At 51.8% G+C, this 20,704-nt stretch overlaps 1 protein-coding gene across 1 annotated transcript in view; it reads left to right on the forward strand.

The window, feature by feature from the left end:
• Nucleotides 1-13,409, forward strand: part of LOC144606718 (polycomb protein SCMH1-like) — a 78,920-nt gene extending 65,511 nt beyond the window's left edge. Inside the window, exons 9-14 of the mRNA XM_078423033.1 lie at nt 1,245-1,445; nt 2,330-2,518; nt 4,634-4,765; nt 5,373-5,573; nt 7,543-7,688; nt 11,722-13,409. Of these exons, the coding sequence (XP_078279159.1) occupies nt 1,245-1,445; nt 2,330-2,518; nt 4,634-4,765; nt 5,373-5,573; nt 7,543-7,688; nt 11,722-11,847 (995 nt within the window). The 3' untranslated portion in view covers nt 11,848-13,409. The remainder of the gene's footprint in view (nt 1-1,244; nt 1,446-2,329; nt 2,519-4,633; nt 4,766-5,372; nt 5,574-7,542; nt 7,689-11,721) is intronic.
• The last annotated feature ends 7,295 nt before the right edge of the window (nt 13,410-20,704 follow it).

Here is a 20,704-nt window from a genome sequence, read left to right on the forward strand (position 1 = left end):
AGATGATTGTTAGCTCGGGGAAGGTGACAACGAGGCAGGCAGAGAAACATAGACAATAGGTGCAGGAGGAGGCCATTCGGCCCTTCAAACCATTCTATATGGCAATGGCTGATCACCCAAATCTGCAGGACAGTTGGACCGGTCGGTCAGTGCACAAAGTGACCGCCCCATGAAGGCCACGGGGGGCTCGCTCGGTGGGCCGGGCAGCCTCTGTGCTGGGGAGAAACATGTCTGTTTCTGGGGGGGGGGGGGGGGGGGGGCATTGCAACTTACTGAACAGTGAAAGGCCTGGAGAGAGTGGATGTGGAGAGGATGTTTCCACCAGTGGGAGAGTCTAGGACTAGAGGGCGCAGCCTTCAGAATTAAAGGAAATACCTTTAGATTCAGGATTCAAGATCCAGTTTAATTGTCACATGTACCGATTATGGTGCGGTGAAATCTGAGTTAAATTTAGAAAGGAGAGGAGGAGGAATTTAATTAATAGACAATAGGTGCAGGAGGATATATATATATATATATATAGTGTAAGAAAATAACTGCAGATGCTGGTACAAATCGAAGGTATTTATTCACAAAATGCTGGAGTAACTCAGCAGGTCAGGCAGCATCTCGGGAGAGAAGGAATGGGCGACGTTTCGGGTCGAGACCCTTCTTCAGACTGATAGGTGCAGGAGGAGGCCATTCGGCCCTTCGAGCCAGCAACGCCATTCAATGTGATCATGGCTGATCATTCTCAATCAGTACCCCGTTCCTGCCTTCTCCCCATACCCCCTGACTCCGCTATCATTAAGAGCTCTATCTAGCTCTCTCTTGAATGCATTCAGAGAATTGGCCTCCACTGCCTTCTGAGGCAGTGAATTCCACAGATTTACAACTCTCTGACTGAAAAGGTTTTTCCTCATCTCCGTTCTAAATGGCCTACCCCTTATTCTTAAACTGTGGCCCCTTGTTCTGGACTCCCCCAACATTGGGAACATTGTTTCCTGCCTCTAACGTGTCCAACCCCTTAATAATCTTATCCGTTTCGATAAGATCCCCTCTCATCCTTCTAAATTCCAGTGTGCACAAACCTGGGTTGGGTTAGGAGGGAGAGATGGGTCAGCTGTGATTGAATTGTCGAGTAGACTCGATGGGCCGAATGGCCTGGTTGTGCTGCCATGACCTTGTGATTGTTGTTCAGGGCGGGCGTTACTCTGGAGCGATGGTCACGGCCGTTCTCTCTCTGCTCTTGTGTCCTCACTCAGTCTGCGTTTACTTGAACAAGAACGGGAACCCCGGGCCACACCTCGACCGCAAGAAGGTGCAGCAGCTACCCGACCACTTTGGGCCAGCACGGGCCTCGGTGGTCCTACAGCAGGCCGCACAAGCCTGCATCGACTGCGCGCACAATCAGAAGGTGGTCTTCTCCTTCCTCAAGCAGGGCCACGGTGGGGAGGTGATCTCCGGTGAGAAACCAACTCCTCAAGTCCAGAATGATCTAGACCAAGTGGACCTGTTGGGCCCAAACCTCTCCTGCATTGGTGCAGCACCCCCTCCTTCCCCCTCCCCCTTCCCTCCCCATTCCCTCCCCCTCCCCTCCCCCTCACCCCCACCCTCTCCTCCCTCCCTCCCCCCTCTCCTCCCCCTCCCTCCTCCGAACTCCTCCCTCTCTCCCCCCCTCCTCCCCCTCCCCTTCCCCTCCCCTCTTCCCCCCCTCCTTCCCCTTCCCCCCTTCTCCCTTCCCCCTCTTCCTCCCTCCTCCTCCCCCTTTCCCCCCCTCTCCTCCCCTTCACTCTCCCCCCTTCCCTCCCCCCTCCCCATCCCCCTCTCTTCCCTCCCTCCCTCTCCCCTCCCCCTCTCCTCCCTCCCTCCCCCCCTCTCCTCCCCCCCTTCCCACTCCCTCCCACCCTCCTCTCCTCCCCCCCTCTCCCCTTTCCCTCTCCACCCTTCCCCTCTCCCCCTCCCCCTCTCCCCCCTTCCCTCCCTCCTCCCCCTCACCTCCCTCCCACCTCCCTCCCTCCTCGCTCCCCTCCCCCCCTCCCACTCCATCCCCCTCACCTCCCTGCTCCCTCCCACCTCCCTCCCTCCTCGCTCCCCTCCCCCCCTCCCACTCCATCCCCCTCAACTCCCCTGTCCTCCCTTCCTCCCTCCCTCCTTAGGAGATGGATTTAAACTTTAAAATGTGAATAACTTTAAAAACATAACACCGATTTCAATGAAACTTGTTCCATTAGCACCAAAGGGACGACGGTGAGTAAGGTGGGGCCTACAAATGTCGCGCTATCGTGTCCTGTTTTGGCTGTAGTTCAGCCTTGGGATTTAATTCCTTCTCCTTGCGCTGTTCCCCCAGCTACATTTGACCACGAGCAGCACACGCTGAACCTGCCGCCCGTCAACAGCGTGGTGTACGCCCTGCGGTTCCTGGAGAAGCTGTGCCACAGTCTGCGGTGTGACAACCTCTTTGGCAACCAGCCGTTCAGCCAGTGCAACCCAGCCAACCACAGCCCCTGCGACTACGAGAACGACCGCCTGCTGCCAGGTAACAGCGAGCTGGCATGGGCTCGGTGGGCCGAAGGGCCTGTTGAGGCAGATAGCAGTTCAGGATTAGTGTGTGTAGGATCGCTGGTCGGCCTGGGCACGGTGGGCCGAAGGGCCTGTTGAGGTAGATAGTAGTTCAGGATTAGTGTGTGGGATCGTGTTAATGCGCGGGGATCGCTGGTCGGCGCGGACTCGGTGGGCCGAAGGGCCTGTTTCTACACTGTATCTCTAAACTAAACTAAACTAAGACTGACTGCCCAGTGTCTGCTGTCTGTATCCCAAACTGCTTGGGGATAGAAGTGTGAAAACGCACACCTCCAGATTCAGGGACAGTTTCTTCCCGGCCGTTATCAGGCAACTGAACCATCCCACCACAACCAGAGAGCAGTGCTGAACTAATATCTACCTCATTGGAAATCCATTGACTTGATAGTAATGGGAAAAAACCTGCAGATGCTGGTTTGAATCGAAGGTAGACACAAAATGCTGGAGTAACTCAGCGGGTCAGGCAGCATCTCCGGAGAGAGGTGTCCCACCCCCTCCTCTGACATCAGTCTGAAGAAGGGTCTCTACCCGAAACGTCACCCATTCCTTCTCTCCAGAGATGCTGCCTGTCTCGCTGAGTTACTCCAGCATTTTGTGTCTACCTTCGACTTGATTGTAATCATGTATTGTCTTTCTGCTGACTGGTTAACACACAACTAAAGCCTTTCACTGTACCTCGGTACACGTGACAATGAACTAAACAAAGCCCACTGTTGCTCCAGCCCTCTGTGTCCTTACTGTGTCATGCAGGCTCGTGTGCGATGACTTTGGTGACCGGTTATACACAGCCAGACTTAACACAAAGTTTTACAATGATCCCAGATCATCTCTGGAGATGAGGACAGACTTAATTTCTATCTGCCGAACATTGGTTCAGTTCAGTTTATTGTCACGTGTACCGAGGTACAGTGAAAAGCTTGTGTTGCGTGCTAACCGGTCAGCGGAAAGACAATACATGATTACAATCGAGCCGTCCACAGTGGACAGATACAGGATAAGGGAATAACGTTTAGTGCAAGGTAAAGCAAGTAACGTCCGATCAAGGATAGTCCGAGGGTCACCAATGAGGTAGATAGTAGTTCAGGACCGCTCTCTGGTTGTGGTAGGACGGTTCAGTTGCCTGATAACAGCCGGGAAGAAACTGTCCCTGAATCTGGAGGTGTGCGTTTTCACACTTCTGTACATCTTGCCCGATGGGAGAGGGGAGAAGAGGGAGTGGCCGGGGTGAGACTGGTCCTTGATGATGCTGCTGGCCTTGCCGAGGCAGCGTGAGGTGTAGATGGAGTCGGTGGAAGGGAGGTTGGTTTGTGTGATGGTCTGGGCTGCTGGCCTTGCCGAGGCAGCGTGAGGTGTAGATGGAGTCGGTGGAAGGGAGGTTGGTTTGTGTGATGGTCTGGGCTGTGTCCACAACTCTCTGCGATTTCTAGCGGTCTTGGATGTAGCTGTTCCCAAACTGAGCTGTGATGCGTCCTGATAAAACGCTTTCTCCGTTCCGGCGCGTCTGTAGAAGTTGGTGAGAGTTGTTGGAGACATGTCAAACTTCCTCAGCCTTCTAAGGAAGTGGAGATGTTGGTGTGCTTCCTTTGCTATGGGTGGTCCAGGACAAGTCACTGGTGATCTATACTCATCGAAACTTAAAGCTTTCGACCATCTCTACTTCGGCGCTGTTGATGGAAGGTGTGTAACCAGGAAACCCAGAGAGAGCAAGGGAAAGGAAACTTTGCATCGTTTCAATAAACAGCTGGGCGGCACAGTGGCACAGAGGTAGAGTTGCTGCTTTACAGTGCTCACAGCACCAGAGACCTGGGTTCGATCCCGACTGTCTGTTTGTCCGTTCTCCCCGTGACCACGTGCGTTTTCTCCGAGATCTTCATTTTCCTCCCACACTCCCAAGGCGTACAGGTATGTAGGTTAATTGGCTTGGTGTAAATATAAATCGTCCCGAGTGTGTTAGTGTTTTGATAGTATAAGTGTGTGGGGATCGCTGGTTGGCACGGACTCGGTGGGCCGAAGGGCCTGTTTCCGCGCTGTATCTCTAAAACTAAAACTAAAGCTGTTCATCTTTCCCCAGCTAAATATGAATGGGCCGGGAGAGGTGTTCAGGGCCAGGAAAGAAGGATTAAACGGTTCACACCAGACGCCCTGCCCTATCGCACGCCTGTATCACCCAAACTCTCCAAAACCGACCGGCATCCTTGTGAAGGTAAGCTTGCTGCAACTGTGAGGAGCTGCAGTTCAGTTTATTGTCACGTGTACCGAGGTACAGTGAAAAGCTTTGGTTACGGAGTTTGTACGTTCTCCCCGTGACCTGCGTGGGTTTTCTCCGAGATCTACAGTTTCCTCCCACACTCCAAAGACGTGCAGGTTTGTAGGTTAATTGGCTTTGATAAAAAAATGTCAATTGTCCCTGGTGTGTTGGATAGTGTTAGTGTGCAGGGATCGTTGGTGTGCGGTGATCGCTGGTGTGCGGGGATCTATAGTGCGGGGATCGCTGGTGTGCGGGGATCGCTGGTGTGCGGGGATCGCTGGTGTGCGGGGATCGCTAGTGTGCGGGGATCGCTGGTGTGCGGGGATCTATAGTGCGGGGATCGCTGGTGTGCGGGGATCGCTGGTGTGCGGGGATCGCTGGTGTGCGGGGATCTATAGTGCGGGGATCGCTGGTGTGCGGGGATCGCTGGTGTGCGGGGATCGCTGGTGTGCGGGGATCGCTGGTGTGCGGGGATCGCTGGTGTGCGGGGATCGCTGGTCGGCGCGGACTCGGTGGGCTGTATCTCTGACCTGAGCCAATGCTGGATGGTTTTTGCCCGCAGGGGAGACGTTTATCCTGGAGGACGGTCACCCAGCGCCCACAGATCACCGCCTGGATCCCATGGATTCCGCCCTCAACTCCGTAACGCCCTCCAGCCCCATGGGCCGCAACTCCAAGGAGTTCCGGTCGTACCGTTCCCTGCCGCACCTGATGGGCCTGACACACACCGGGGCCTCCACCCTCCGCCGCCTCAGCTCCGGAGGTACCGCGCAACAAACCGCTTCACCCCGCACGCTCCACACCACAAGCCTCAGGCTTGGCCTTGCGCGCCCCAGCCACACTGATCAGATATTACCGGAGACAGACTACAATGTGGCAGTGGAGGCCAATCTCTGAATGCATTCAAGAGAGAGCTGGATGGAGCTCTTAAGGGTAGCGGAGTCGGGGGGTGTGGGGAGAAGGCAGGAATGGGGTACTGATTGAGAATGATCAGCCATGATCACATTGAATGGTGGTGCTGGCTTGATGGGCCGAATGGCCTCCTCCTGCACCTATTGTCTATTGTCTATAAAATGTACAACTCATCAGAGTTCAAACAAACCCGTATGGGATCATTTGTCCTTGTCATGTAATGCTACAAACCACTCTGTGAATTTAGTGGCTTTCACAATTAAGCTGTCAGATGTAAAATGCAACGTGGAGCTGGTTCCACTTAATGCACCATTAGTAAGGGACGGAGAACAGGCAAATATAGTCTTGAGATTTAAACCAACGTTTGGCAGACAGCGAGGCTCAGAACTGTGCAGCTGTGACGGTCAACATCACCTACAGGAAGCAACTGCAGATGCTGCTTTACACCAAAGAGCTGGAGTAACTCAGCGGGACAGGCAGCATCTCTGGAGAGAAGGAATGGGTGACGTTTCGGGTCGAGACCCTTCTTCAGACTGGATATTACCATCCATGAATACAATAGACAATAGGTGCAGGAGGAGGCCATTCGGCCCTTCGAGCCAGCACCGCCATTCAATGTGATCATGGCTGATCATTCTCAATCAGTACCCCCGTTCCTGCCTTCTCCCCATACCCCCTCACTCCACTATCCTTAAGAGCTCTATCTAGCTCTCTCTTGAATGCATTCAGAGAATTGGTCTCCACTGCCTTCAGAGGCAGAGAATTCCACAGATTCACAACTCTCTGACTGAAAAAGTTTTTCCTCATCTCCGTTCTAAATGGCCTACCCCTTATTCTTAAACTGTGGCCCCTTGTTCTGGACTCCCCCAACATTGGGAACATGTTTCCTGCCTCTAACGTGTCCAACCCCTTAATAATCTTATACGTTTCGATAAGATCTCCTCTCATCCTTCTAAATTCCAGTGTATACAAGCCTAGTCGCTCCAGTCTTTCAACATATGACAGTCCTGCCATTCCGGGGATTAACCTAGTAAACCTACGCTGCACGCCCCCCAATAGCAAGAATATCCTTCCTCAAAATTGGAGACCAAAACTGCGCACAGTACTCCAGGTGTGGTCTCACTAGGGCCCTGTACAACTGCAGAATACTATCGAGTCAGAGTCAACAGCAAAGGGGAAGATACAGAGTACAGAATACAGTTTTGAATATAGAATAGAATAGAATTTCTCTTTCCCCAGACTCAGTCTGAAGAAGGGTCTCGACCCAAAACGTCACCCATTCCTTCTCTCCAGAGATGCTGCCTGTCCCGCTGAGTTACTCCAGCATTTTGTGTCTATCTTTGGTTTAAACCAGCATCTGCAGTTCCTTCCTGCACAGAATGTAGTTGTCAGCATTGTAGCGCATCAATTCCACAGACAAAGTCCAATGTCCGCAATGGGGTAGCAGGCCCTTCGGCCTACCGAGTCCACGCCGACCAGCGATCCCCATACACTAGCACCATCCTACACCCACTAGGGACAATTACATTTTTATTTTTACCAAAGCCAAACTTGTACGTCTTTGGAGAGTGGGAGGAAACCGGAGCACCCGGAGAAAACCCACGCAGGTCACGGGGAGAACGTACAAACTCCGTACAGACGGCGCCCGTAGTCAGGATCGAACCTGAGTCTCCGGCGCTGCATTCGCTATAAGGCGGCAACTCTACCGCTGCGCCACCGTGCCTGACCCAGTTCCTCCAGCGCTTTCTGTTTTGCTCGAGATGCCGGCGTCTGCAGTCTGCCGAGATGTAATTCGTGGCGTTTATTTTCTTTCCTCCCAGGTTCGGAGAGGTTCAGCGGGGCCCGGGACACTCCTCGGATGGTCAGCAGGGACCCGTCCAGCTGGGCGGTGGAGGACGTCATGCAGTTTGTTCGTGATGCCGACCCTCTCTCTCTGGGCCCCCATGCAGACCTCTTCCGGAAACACGTACGTCCGCAGATCATAGAGGCACCCAGCACGGAAACAGGCCCTTCAGCCCAACCTGCCCACGCCGTCCAACATGACCCAGCTACACTAGTCATAGAGTCACCCAGCACGGAAACAGGCCAACCTGCCCACACCGACCAACATGACCCAGCTACACTAGTCATAGAGTCACCCAGCATGGACACAGGCCCTTCAGCCCAACCTGCCCACGCCGTCCAACATGACCCAGCTACACTAGTCATAGAGTCACCCAGCATGGACACAGGCCCTTCAGCCCAAGCTGCCCACATCCTGCCCCAGCTACACTAGTCATTGAGTCACCCAGCATGGACACAGGCCCTTCAGCCCAACTTGCCCACATCCTGCCCCAGCTACACTAGTCATTGAGTCACCCAGCATGGAAACAGGCCCTTCAGCCCAACCTGCCCACACCGACCAACATGCCCCAGCCACACTAGTCATTGAGTCACCCAGCACGGAAATTGCCCAACCTGCCCACGCCGACCAACATGCCCCAGCTACACTAGTCATAGAGTCACCCAGCACGGAAACAGGCCCTTCAGCCCAAGCTGCCCACATCCTGCCCCAGCTACACTAGTCCCACCTGCCTGCGTTTGACCCATATCCCTCCAAACCTGTCCTATCCTTGTACCTGTCCAAATGTTTATTAAACGTTGGAAAAGTCCCTGCCTCAACTACCTCCTCTGGCAGCTCGTTCCATACACCCACCACCCTTTGTGTAAAAAAAGTTACCCCTCAGGATCGTATGAAATCTTTTCCCCTTCACCTTAAACCTATGTCCTCTGGTGCTTGACTCCCCTACTCTGGGCAAGAGACTCTGCATTTCAACAGTTTTGTAATCTTGATCTTGTGATGCAGCCCCTGGCCTTGTTAAAAAAACATTTGGACAAAGGTATTGAATTCTCCAAATTTGGGTGACTAACCTACAAACTACCCTTCGAAGGTATTTATTCACAAAATGCTGGAGTAACTCAGCAGGTCAGGCAGCATCTCAGGAGAGAAGGAATGGGTAACGTTACATCACCCATTGCTTCTCTCCTGAGATGCTGCCTGACCTGCTGAGTTACTCCAGCATTTTGTGAATAAATACCTTCGATTTGTACCAGCATCTACAGTTATTTTCTTACAAACTACCCTCCCTCCCTCCCTCCCCTCCCTCTGTCCCACCTAGACTCCCACGCATTTGTCCACTTCCACCTATATTCCTCCCTCTGGCTTCACAATTCGTTCCTCTTCTATGCCTATCCCACATCTTTTGTCTTTACATCTCTGGCCTTTGTCCAGCCATCTGCCCATCAAAATAAAATACCTCACCCGTTAAAAACCTATTACTTGCCAGACTTTGTCCAGCTTTCCCCCTCCACCCCCCCCCCCCCCCCCCCCCCCCAACAATCTGAAAAAGGATGGTCATCTACCTATGTTCTCCGGAGATACTGTCTGACCCGCTGAGTTACTCCTGCACTGCGTCTTTTTTTTCTTCTAAACCAGCACCTGCAGTTCCTTGTGTCTACATCCTTCCCCCCTTCCCCCCCCTCCCTCAGGAAGTTCTCCACACAAAGACCGGTTGTCAATAATATTAATGTGAATAAAAATTGAAAAGCAACTTTCTCACAGAAAGACAGACACAAAATGCTGGAGTAACTCAGCGATATGATTAATGCAAGAGGCATTAACAATGGAACTGCATAGATTACCAACCTTAAGAGACTTTCTGTGAGAAATGTGTAGGAAAATAATCTGCAGATGCCGGTTTAAATCGAAGGTGGACGCAAAATGCTGGAGTAACTCAGCGGGTCAGGCAGCATCTCGGGAGAGAAGGAATGGCTGACGTTCCTTCAGTCTGAAGAAGGGTCTCCACCTGAAACGTCACCCGTTCCTTCTCTCCTGAGATGCTGCCCGACCCGCTGAGTTACTCCAGCATTTTGTGTTCACCTTCGATTTAAACCGGCATCTGCACATTATTTTCCTACACATTTCTCACAGAAAGTCTCTTAAGGTTGGTAATGTATGCAGTTCCATTGTTAATGCCATTTGGTGCCTCTTGCATTAATCATATCGGGCACATGAAAAACAGTTTGTCTTTTATCATGTTCAAAGTGGGATTGTTGGGGGGCAAGTTTAGTGCAGTGCGTGACATTTCTGTACAAATGCAGTCTGCTCTACCTCAAGCCACGACAAGGCAGAGGGCACATCAAAGGCAAGCAAAATTAATTCTCCAGTCCCAACGACATTGAGCAGTATTACAAATGATTTGTGGGATTTGAACGTTGGCCAGAGATTTAAACGTGCATTTGTGTAGTTACATAAAGTCCTGCATCTTTTACCACTTCCTTGCTTAGAGATATCCCGTGGAAAGAAACTGGCCCTTCAGCCCAACGAGTCCGTGCCGACCAGCGATCACCCGGACACGAGTTCTATCCTACACACACTAGGAACAATTTACAGAAGCCAATTAACCTACAAACTTGCACGTCTTTCGAGTGTGGGAGGAAACCAGAGCCCCCGGAGAAAACCCACACAGGTCACGGGGAGAACGTACAAACAACATACACACAGCGCCCGTAGTCAGGATGGAACCCGTGTCTCTGGCGCTGTGAGGCAGCAACTCTACCGCTGCACCACCGTGCCATGCCGCCCTTGTGATCTTCTTGATTACCAGCTTCATGAATTCTGCATTGTTGCCCCCACCAACAATAGACCATTGTGGGCTCCACCCTTCCTTGGTCATCCGTTGCCAGCCCTGATTTGTTCTGGCCTTTCCCTACCTCCTGTTCCCCCCCCCCCCGTCTTGTCATCCCTTCTCTCCAGAGATGCTGCCTGACCTGACCGATGTATCTTCAGTGTAGACCGTGTATGTGGGGAGTGGCGCAGCGATAGAGTTGCTGCCTCACAGCGCCAGAAACATAGAAAAACACGGAAAATAGGTGCAGGAGGAGGCCATTTGGCCCTTCGAGCCAGCAACGCCATTCATTGTGATCATGGCTGATCATCCACAATCAGTAACCCGTGCCTGCCTTCTCCCCATATCCCTTGATTCCGCTAGCCCCTAGAACTCTATCTAACTCTCTTTTAAATTCATCCAGTGATTTGGCCTCCACTGCCTTCTGTGGCAGAGAATCCCACAAATTCACAACTCTCTGGGTGAAAAAGACCCCAGTTCGATCCCGACTACGGGTGCTGTCTGTACGGAGTTTGCACGTTCTCCCTGTTTGCACTCTCCGGGCGCTCCGGTTTCCTCCCACAGTCCAAAGACGTACAGGTTTGTACGTTAATTGGTTTCCGTCACTTGTCCCTGGTGTGCAGGATAGAGTGAGGAATCCGGAGCATCCGGAGAAAACCCACACGGTTACAGGAAGAACGTGCAAACTCCATACAGACAGCACCCATAGTCAGGATCAAACCCAGGTCTCTGGGTTCATAAATCAATCAATACAGGTGATTGCTGGTCGGCACAGACTCGGTGGGCTGAAGGGCCTGTTTCCATGCTCTACCAGTAAACTAGCATCTGCAATTCCTTCCTACACAGGAGAGATAACCTGGAAAGAGTGGATGTGGGAGAGTCTAGGACCAGAGGGCACAGCCTCAGAATACAATACAATACAATACAATATATCTTTATTGTCATTGTACCCAGGGGTACAACGAGATTGGGAATGCGCCTCCCATACGATGCAATAATTTAATTAATTTAGACAACAGCAACCAATTAAAGGATGTTCCTTCAGGAAGGAGATGAGGAGGAATTTCTTTAGTCAGAGGGTGGTGAATCTGTGGGATTCTTTGCCACAGACGGCTGTGGAGGCCAAGTCAGTGGATATATTTAAGGCAGAGATAGATAGATTCTTGATTAGTGCGGGTGTCAGGGGTTGTGGGGAGAAGGCAGGAGAATGGGGTTAGGAGGGAGAGATAGATCAGCCATGATTGGATGGCAGAGTAGACTTGACGGGCCGAATGGCCTAATTCTGCTCCTGACCTCTCGATCTAATGCACTGTTCAATGTTGTTGTCGGCAGGAGATCGATGGCAAGGCCTTGTTGTTGCTACGGAGTGACATGATGATGAAGTACATGGGACTCAAGCTGGGACCAGCCTTGAAGATCTGCTACCACATCGACAGACTCAAGCTGGGCAAGTTCTGAACGTGGACTCGATGAGCATGAACCCACTTCACCAAACCACCAGTGGGGGAAACGCCCCCTGCCCTCTCCAGCAAGAGACTCGATAATGGGGTATAAAACTCCATGTCGCCAAACGCCACGGGTATTTCCTGGATTCTGGCCCACGGATTAAACATTGGCAAAAGCAGGATTGATTCCCGCTCCGTTGAGACATGGCGACAGAGAAGCATCCTCGGACAGGAGAGTCGGACATCCCTCTCGTTCTGAACCAGACTGATATTCCGATCCAACTGAGATGAAGTGTATTAAGTAAACACTCCAGGTAGCGCTGATGGGCACAAAATGCTGGAGTAACTCAGCGGGACAGGCAGCATCTCCGGAGAGAAGGAATGGGTGACGTTTCAGGTCGAGACCCTTCTTCAGACACCACCCATTCCTTCTCTCCAGAGATGCTGCCTGTCCCGCTGAGTTACTCCAGCATTCCGTGTCTATCTTCGGTTTAAGCCAGCGTCTGCAGTCCCTCCTTACTCCAGATATCGCTGTTGTTTATCAGCCATATTTCTTTCTGCCAATTTATATCGGTTATTTTTTTTGTTTGTTACATATTTCTCTCTCCTGTTGGAAACTGCTGAGACTGGCGTTAAGGCAAGAAAGGCTGGGCATTGTCAGCAGATCAGACAGCCCCTGCAGTGAGAGAAACTGTTTACAATGGACATCAATGAATTTAATCAGAATTTCCAGTATCTGCAGTGTTTTTTAGTGTTGGCGGTGATTGCCATTTGCTTGTGACCTCAACGACACGTTAAAACCCTTGCATTTTATACGCTGGGGGAGTGAGAGAATGATAAATGCACAAAGAATGACCACATGCCCCTTTCCCCAACCGGCTCGGTTAAGTTATAGAGTCACACAGCGTGAAATCTCATCCAAGATGCCCCATTAAAGCTAGTCCCACTTGCCTGCATATGTCCCATCTTGCTCTGAAGAACCTTTCCTATCCATCCAGTATCGAGTACATTTACAATGTTTAAAATACTTTTCGGCAGGTATATAAATAGAGGAGTTGTGGGACAAACGCAGGCAAATGTCAGTAGCTTGGATAGACATCTTGGGCAGCAAGGCCAAGTTGGGCCGAAGTCTGTTTCTGTGCTGTGTGGCTCTATGCAAGAAGATCGACAGAATTACACAGCACGAAAACAGGCCCTTCGGCCCAACTGGTCCACGCCGACCAACATGCCCCATCTAATTTGGCCCATCTCCCCCTGAACCTTACCTGTCAGTGTACCTGTCCAACGATGGACAATAGACTTGGCACATCTACCTGATCTATTCCTGGTGGAGTAACTCAACAGGTCAGGCAGCATCTGTGGAGAACATGGATAGGTGACGTTTCACAGAGTGCTGGACTAACTCAGCGGGTCAGGCAGCATCTGTGGAGAACATGGATAGGTGACGTTTCACAGAGTGCTGGACTAACTCAGCGGGTCAGGCAGCATCTGTGGAGAACATGGATAGGTGACGTTTCACAGAGTGCTGGAGTAACTCAGCGGGTCAGGCAGCATCTGTGGAGAACATGGATAGGTGACGTTTCACAGAGTGCTGGAGTAACTCAGTGGGTCAGGCAGCATCTGTGGAGAACATGGATAGGTGTCCTTCTTCAGACTGGACCAGATTCTGAAGAAGGGTCTTGACCCGAAACGTCACCCATCTTTTTTCTCTAGAGATGCTGCCTGTCCCGCTATGTTACTCCAGCACTTTGTGTCTTGCTCTGGTGGAAACTAGCATCTGCAGCTCTTTGTTTCTATTTTGTACTTGTCAAAATATCTTTTAAATGCTGTTAAGTCTTTTAAGTCCCTGCCTCAACTACCTTCTCTGGCAGCTTGTTCCAACAACATCCCCCCCCCTCTCTAAGTAAATAAGTAAGTGAGGGTTAAGATCAGGGGCTAGCTTTGGGAGAGGCTCATCTACAGTGTTATGGAGTAGACGTGCACACACAATGCTCAGTCCGTCTTAACCTACCTGATCTCCCAGTGGCTCAGCACTTCAACTCCCCTCCCACTCCCAATCTGACCTTTCTGTCCTGGGCCTCCTCCATTGTCAGAGTGAGGCCCAGCGCAAATTGGAGGAACAGCACCTCATATTTCGCTTGGGTAGTTTACACCCCAGCGGTACGAACATTGACTTCTCTAACTTCAGATAGTTCCTGCTTTCCCTCTCCATCGCCTCCCTCTTCCCAGTTCTCCCACCAGTCTTCCTGTCTCCGACTACATTCTATCTTTGTCCCGCCCACTCCCCTGACATCAGTCTGAAGAAGGGTCTCGACCCGAAACGTCACCCATTCCTTCTCTCCCGAGATGCTGCCTGACCTGCTGAGTTACTCCAGCTTTTTGTGTCTACCTTCGATTTAATCTGCAGGTTTATTTCCTACCAAATAATTTAGTTTAGAGATACAGCCGGAAACAGGCCCTTCGGCCCACTGAGTCCGTACCGACCAGCAATCCCCGCACATTAACACTATCCTACACACACTAGGGTCTACTTACACTAATGCCAAGCCAATTAACCTACAAACCTGTACGTCTTTGGAGTGTGGAAGGAAGCCGAAGATCTCGGAGAAAACCCACGCAGGTCACGGGGAAAACGTACAAACTCCGTACAGACGGCGCCCGTAGTCAGGATCGAACCCGGGCCTCTGGCGCTGTGAGGCAGCAACTCTACCGCTGGAACCACCTGTTACTGCCCTTTTGTTGCCAACTCTTGCATTTTTTAATGAGGCATTAAAGCAACAGACTCCAACACTAAGCAAACACCTTCCTCAACTTTCATCTATTGCACCCATTACTGAGCCTGTTTACATTTTTACCTTGTCTGAAGAAGGGTCCCGACCTGAAACATAAACTAGATAGGTCAGGTGAATGCAGGAATAGATCGGGTAGATGTACCAAGTCTATTGCCCAGAGTAGGGGAATCAAGAACCAGAGGACATGGGTTTAAGGTTGAGGGGAAAAGGTTTTAAGGAACGTGAGGGGTTAACTTTCACACATAGGGTGGTGGGTGAACGGAACGAGCTGCCGGAGGAGGTAGTTGAGGCAGGGACTATCGCAACGTTTAAGAAACATTTAGACAGGTACTTGGAAAGGACAGGTTTAGAGGGATGTGGGGCAAACGCAGGCAGGTGGGACGAGTGTAGATGGGGCATGTTGGGCCAGATGGTCTCTTTCCATGCGGTATCACTCTATGATTCAGTGACTATCCATGTTCCCCACAGATGCTGCCTGACCCGCTGAGTTACTTCACCACTTTGGGTCCAACATTTGCAAGTTCACAAGTTATTGGAGTAGAATGAGGGCATTCGGGCCAAAGAGTCCACTCCGCCATTCAATCATGGCTGATCTCTGCCACCTAATCCTGCCCAAAACCCTTTGACACCCATTCTAATCAAGAACTTGTCTATCCCTGCTTTAAAAACATCCACTGACTTGGCCTCCACAGCCCTCTGTGGCAATGAGTTCCACAGATTGAACTCTTACCTTGGGCTTTGCAGTACCATTAGCAAATAGAAAAGTAGTTGGGTGAATTAGAAAGTAAGCTGGAGTCAAAGAGCTTTACAGCACAGAAACAGGCCCTTCGGCCCACCTTGTCCATGCCAGTCTAGTTGCCGTACTGGGCTAGCCCTTCCCAACACTTCCTGACCATATATCACACCAAATATCAAGTTATAATAGCTCCAACAGTTTAGCGCGGAAACAGGCCCTTCGGCCCACTGAGTCCGCGCCGACCAGCGATCCCCGCACTTTAACACTATCCTGCACACACTAGGGTCTATTTACACTAATACCAAGCTATTAACCTACAAACCTGCACGTCTTTGGAGTGTGGAAGGAAGCCGAAGATCTCGGAGAAAACCCATGCAGGTCATGGGGAGAACGTACAAACTCCGTACAGACAACAGAGACAAAGTGAGTTAGAGGAAACGTATTAATGGCCAATTGTGATATTAAATTTCCAGTGCCCATTAGAACATTGAACGGTACAGCACTGGAACAGGCCCTTCGGCCCACAATGCCTGTGCTGTACATGATGCTGAGACCAACTCTTATCTGCCTGCACGTGATCCATATCCCTCCACTCTCTGCATATCCACGTGCCTATCCAAAAGCCTCAAACAACCACTATGGTATCTGCCTCCAAATTTGAGGAAGGATATTCTTGCTATTGAGGGCGTGCAGCGTAGGTTCACTAGGTTAATTCCCGGAATGGCGGGACTGTCGTATGTTGAAAGGCTGGAGCAATTAGGCTTGTATACACAGGAATTTAGAAGGATGAGGGGGGATCTTATTGAAACATATAAGATAATTAGGGGATTGGACACAGTAGAGGCAGGAAACATGTTCCCAATGTTGGGGGAGTCCAGAACAAGGGGCCACAGTTAAGAATAAGGGGTAGGCCATTTAGAACGGAGATGAAGAACTTTTTCAGTCAGAGAGTGGTGAAGGTGTGGAATTCTCTGCCTCAGAAGGCAGTGGAGGCCAGTTCGTTGGATGGTTTCAAGAGAGAGCTGGATAGAGCTCTTAAGGATAGCGGAGTGAGGGGGTATATAACAGTATAACAGAGCTTTATTTGTCGTTCGGTACCGAAGTACCGAACGAAACTACATAGCAGTCATAGAAAAAAAGAACACAAGACACATAGCCCCAACACAAACGTCCATCACAGTGACTCCAAACACCCCCTCACTGTGATGGAGGCAACAAAACTTCCACTCTCTTCCCCACGCCCACGGACAGACAGCTCGTCCCCGACCGACCCGCACAGTCCCCGCAAGGGGATGGAAGTCCCCCCGGCCGAATCGCACCGGACGCTGAAACGTCTCGCGGCCGAGCCGGGCGATGGAAGGCCCCGCGACCGAGCCTTGCGCAGCTAAGTCCCGCGGTCGAGCCGCACCAGCGATGTAAAGTCCCGCAGCCGAGCCGCACCGGGCGATGTTAAGTCCCGCGGCCGAGCTGCACCGGGCACTGTTAAGTCCAGCGGCCAAGCCGCACCAGCGATGTAAAGTCCAGCGGCCAAGCTGCACCAGCGATGTAAAGTCCCGCGGCCGAGCCGCACCGGGCACTGTTAAGTCCAGCGGCCAAGCCGCACCGGGCGATGTAAAGTCCAGAGGCCGAGCCGCACCGGGCGATGTTAGGCCCCGCAGCCGAGCCGCACCCCGCGCCGTGAGGAAGAGAAAAGTTTCCCCCACCCCCCCCCCGCGCCACCCCCCACCCACACCACCACCCCCCACACATACACAACCAAAAAAAAAAAAAAAACCATCCCAACCCCGACACACAACAAAAAAAAAGGAAAAAAGACGAACAGACTGCTAGCGAGCCGCAGCCATTAGGCACCGCCACTTCCGCTGGTACGGGGAGAAGGCAGGAACGGGGTACTGATTGAGAATGATCAGCCATGATCGCATTGAATGGCGGTGCTGGCTCGAAGGGCTGAATGGCCTACTCCTGCAGCTATTGTCTATTGCCTCCACCCCCACCCCCACCCCTGGCAGCAAGTTCCAGGCCCCCACCACCCTCTGTGTAAAATACTTGCCCCACGCATCTCGTTTAAACTTGGCCCCTCTCCCCTTCAAGCCCTGCCCTCCCATCTCTGATGTTTCCACCCTGAGAGAAAGATTCCAACTGTCTACCCGAAACATAGAAAATAGGTGCAGGAGTAGGCCATTCGGCCCTTCGAGCCTGCACCACCATTCAATATGATCATGGCTGATCATCCAACTCAGTATCCCGTACCTGCCTTCTCTCCATATCCCCTGATCGCTTTAGCCACAAGGGCCACATCTAACTCCCTCTTAAATATAGCCAATGAACTGGCCTCAACTACCTTCTGTGGCAGAGAATTCCACAGATTCACCACTTTCTGTGAAAAAAAACGTTCTCATCTCGGTCCTAAAAGACTTCCCCCTTATCCTTAAACTGTGACCCCTTGTTCTGGACTTCCCCAACATCGGGAACAATCTTCCTGCATCTAGCCTGTCCAACCCCTTAAGAATTTTGTAAGTTTCTATAAGATCCCCCTTCAATCTTCTAAATTCCAGCGAGTACAATAAGGGGGTCTGAAGAAGGGTCTCGACCCGAAACGTCACCCATTCCTTCTCTCTCGAGATGCTGCCTGACCTGCTGAGTTACTCCAGCATTTTGTGAATAAATCCAGCGAGTACAAGCCGAGTCTATCCAGTCTTTCTTCATATGAAAGTCCTGCCATCCCAGGAATCAATCTGGTGAACCTTCTCTGTACCCCCTCTATGGCAAGAATGTCTTTCCTCAGATTAGGAGACCAAAACTGTACGCAATACAGTTCCATGCCTCTCATAATGTTATATACTTCCATCAGGTCTCCTCACAATCTCCAAAACCCCTCTTAAACGCCACATTCGTACCTGCCTCCGCCACCAACCCCTTTGTGAAAACTATTGTGCCACGCCTCTCATTTTGGGCGGCACGGTGGCGCAGCGGTAGAGTTGCTGCCTCACAGCGCCAGGGACCCAGGTTCAATCCTGACCACGGGTGCTGTCTGTACGGAGTCTGCACGTTCTCCCCGTGACCAGCGTGGGGTTTCTCCGGTTTCCTCCCGCACCCCAAAGACGTGCAGGTTGATTGGGTTCTGTAAATTGTCCCTCGTGCGTAGGGTAGAAATAGTGTTGGGGGGCTGCTGGTCGGTGTGGACTCGGTGGGCCAAAGGGCCTGTTTGCCCATTAAACTCTGCCCCTTTCATCTTCCCCACGTCGCCACCCTCTCCCGTGGGACCGGCTGCTGACACACTCCCACCCCTTGCCCGTGTCCCTGCGATGCATTGGCATGTTGACAGAGTACCATCACCCAGCTGGACGCTGCCCGCACCCTATACACAGGAACACCAACAGTGACAGAGTGTTGAAACCCATCTTCACATGTTTTTGGAGTAAAATTAGGCCATTCGGCCCATCGAGTCTACTCCGCCATTCAACCATGGCTGATCTCATAGTGGAATTCTCTGCCACAGAGGGCAGTGGGGGCCAAATCACTGGATGGATTTAAGAGAGAGTTAGATAGAGCTCTAGGGGCATCGAGGGATATGGGGAGAAGGCAGGCACGGGTTACTGATTGGGGACGATCAGCCATGATCACAATGAATGGCGGTGCTGGCTCGAAGGGCCGAATGGCCTCCTCCTGCACCTATTTTCTATGTTTCTATCTCTGCTTCCTAATCCCATTTTCCTGCCTTCTTCCCATAACCCGTGACACCCGTTCTAATCAAGAATCTCTGCCTTAAAAATATCCACTGACTTGGCCTCCAAGGATGTCAGGAAGACAGAGGGTGGTGCATCTGTTGAACTCATTGCCACAGAGGGCTGTGGAGGCCAAGTCAGCGGATATTTTGAAGGCAGAGATAGACAAGTTCTTGATTAGAACGTCAAGGTGTCGAGGGTTACAGGGAGAAGGCAGGAAAATGGGATTAGGAGGCGGAGATCAGCCATGATTGGACGGCGGAGTGGACTCGATGGGCCGAATGGCCTAATTCTACTCCTACAACTTGTGAACCTGCCTAATTGTGTCTTAAATGTTGCGATAGTCCCAGCCTCAGCTCTCAGTTTCTTTCATATTTCTGTTCAGGCCACACAACACACAGTGGAAGCACCGTCACCAGGTGGACAACAGAGGTTCAGGAGGCAGGTCACCTTCTGAAGGGCCATTAGCAGGAGAGTCATGGAGTCACACAGCCTGGAAACAGGCCCTTCGGCCCAACTTGCCCACGCCCGACCAAGGTGCCCCATCGACACTAGTCCCACTAGGGGTTGCCAACTATCTCACTCCCAAATACGGGACAAGGTGACGTCACCGCCCCGCGCTCCACGTGACCTCACCCAGCCAGCGGCCACGTGCTCCCGCTCCACCAATGGCGGCCGCCCGGGCCGGGAGGCGGGTTGCTACGCAACCTCCGTTAGGCGAACACACTCCGTTAGCCTACACTGTCCCGGCCGACAGCGGCCCGCGGGCCTAATATGGGACAAGGGCGGTCCCGTACGGGACAAACCAATTTAGCCCAAAATACGGGATGTCCCGGCTAATATGGGACAGTTGGCAACCCTACTCCCACCTACGTTTGCCCCTTAAACCTCTCCAAATGTCTTTAAATGTTGTGGTAGTACTTGTCTCAACTACTTACTCTGGCAGCTGGTTCCATACACCCACCACCCTCTGCATGGAGTAAGTTGGCCCTCAGATTCCTATTAAATCTTTCCCCTCTCACCCTGAATCCATGTCCTCTGGTTCTTGACTCCCCTACTCTGGGTGAAACACTCTACACACGCACCTACACGACCAATAACTATCTGATAACAATCTCTCCGTGCTGAAAATGAAGACTAAAGTGTATTGTTCTTGTCCACTGTGCCGTGTGGCTGAGTTGTAGAGTGTAGACGATCAAGAAAGGGAAAAGAGTCAAGTATTAAGTGATTTCAGTGCCTTAAACAAATACCAGCGTAGGCACAACCTTGAGCAAAAAAACAAAGTGCCCAAAAAACTCAACGGGTCAGGCAGCATCTGTGGAGGGATTGGGACCGACAACGTTGTGGGTAGCGTTCCTTCATTAGACTGGTGGGGTGTAGAGGGGAGAAAGCTGGAAGAAAAACGGGAGGAGGGGGGTGGCAAGAGCTGGTAAGTGATAGGTGGATTCTGGTAGGGAGGGGGAGGTTGGCAGATGAGTCGACGGGGGGGGGAAACGGTGGTGCAGCGGGTAGAGCTGCTGCCTCACACAGCGCCAGAGACCCGGGTTCGATCCTGACCACGGGTGCTATCTGTACGTTCCCCCCGTGACCTGGGTGGGTTCCCTCCCACATTCCAAA

This window comes from Rhinoraja longicauda, chromosome 27, assembly GCF_053455715.1.
Source record: "Rhinoraja longicauda isolate Sanriku21f chromosome 27, sRhiLon1.1, whole genome shotgun sequence".
In the NCBI taxonomy this organism is placed as follows: domain Eukaryota; kingdom Metazoa; phylum Chordata; class Chondrichthyes; order Rajiformes; family Arhynchobatidae; genus Rhinoraja; species Rhinoraja longicauda.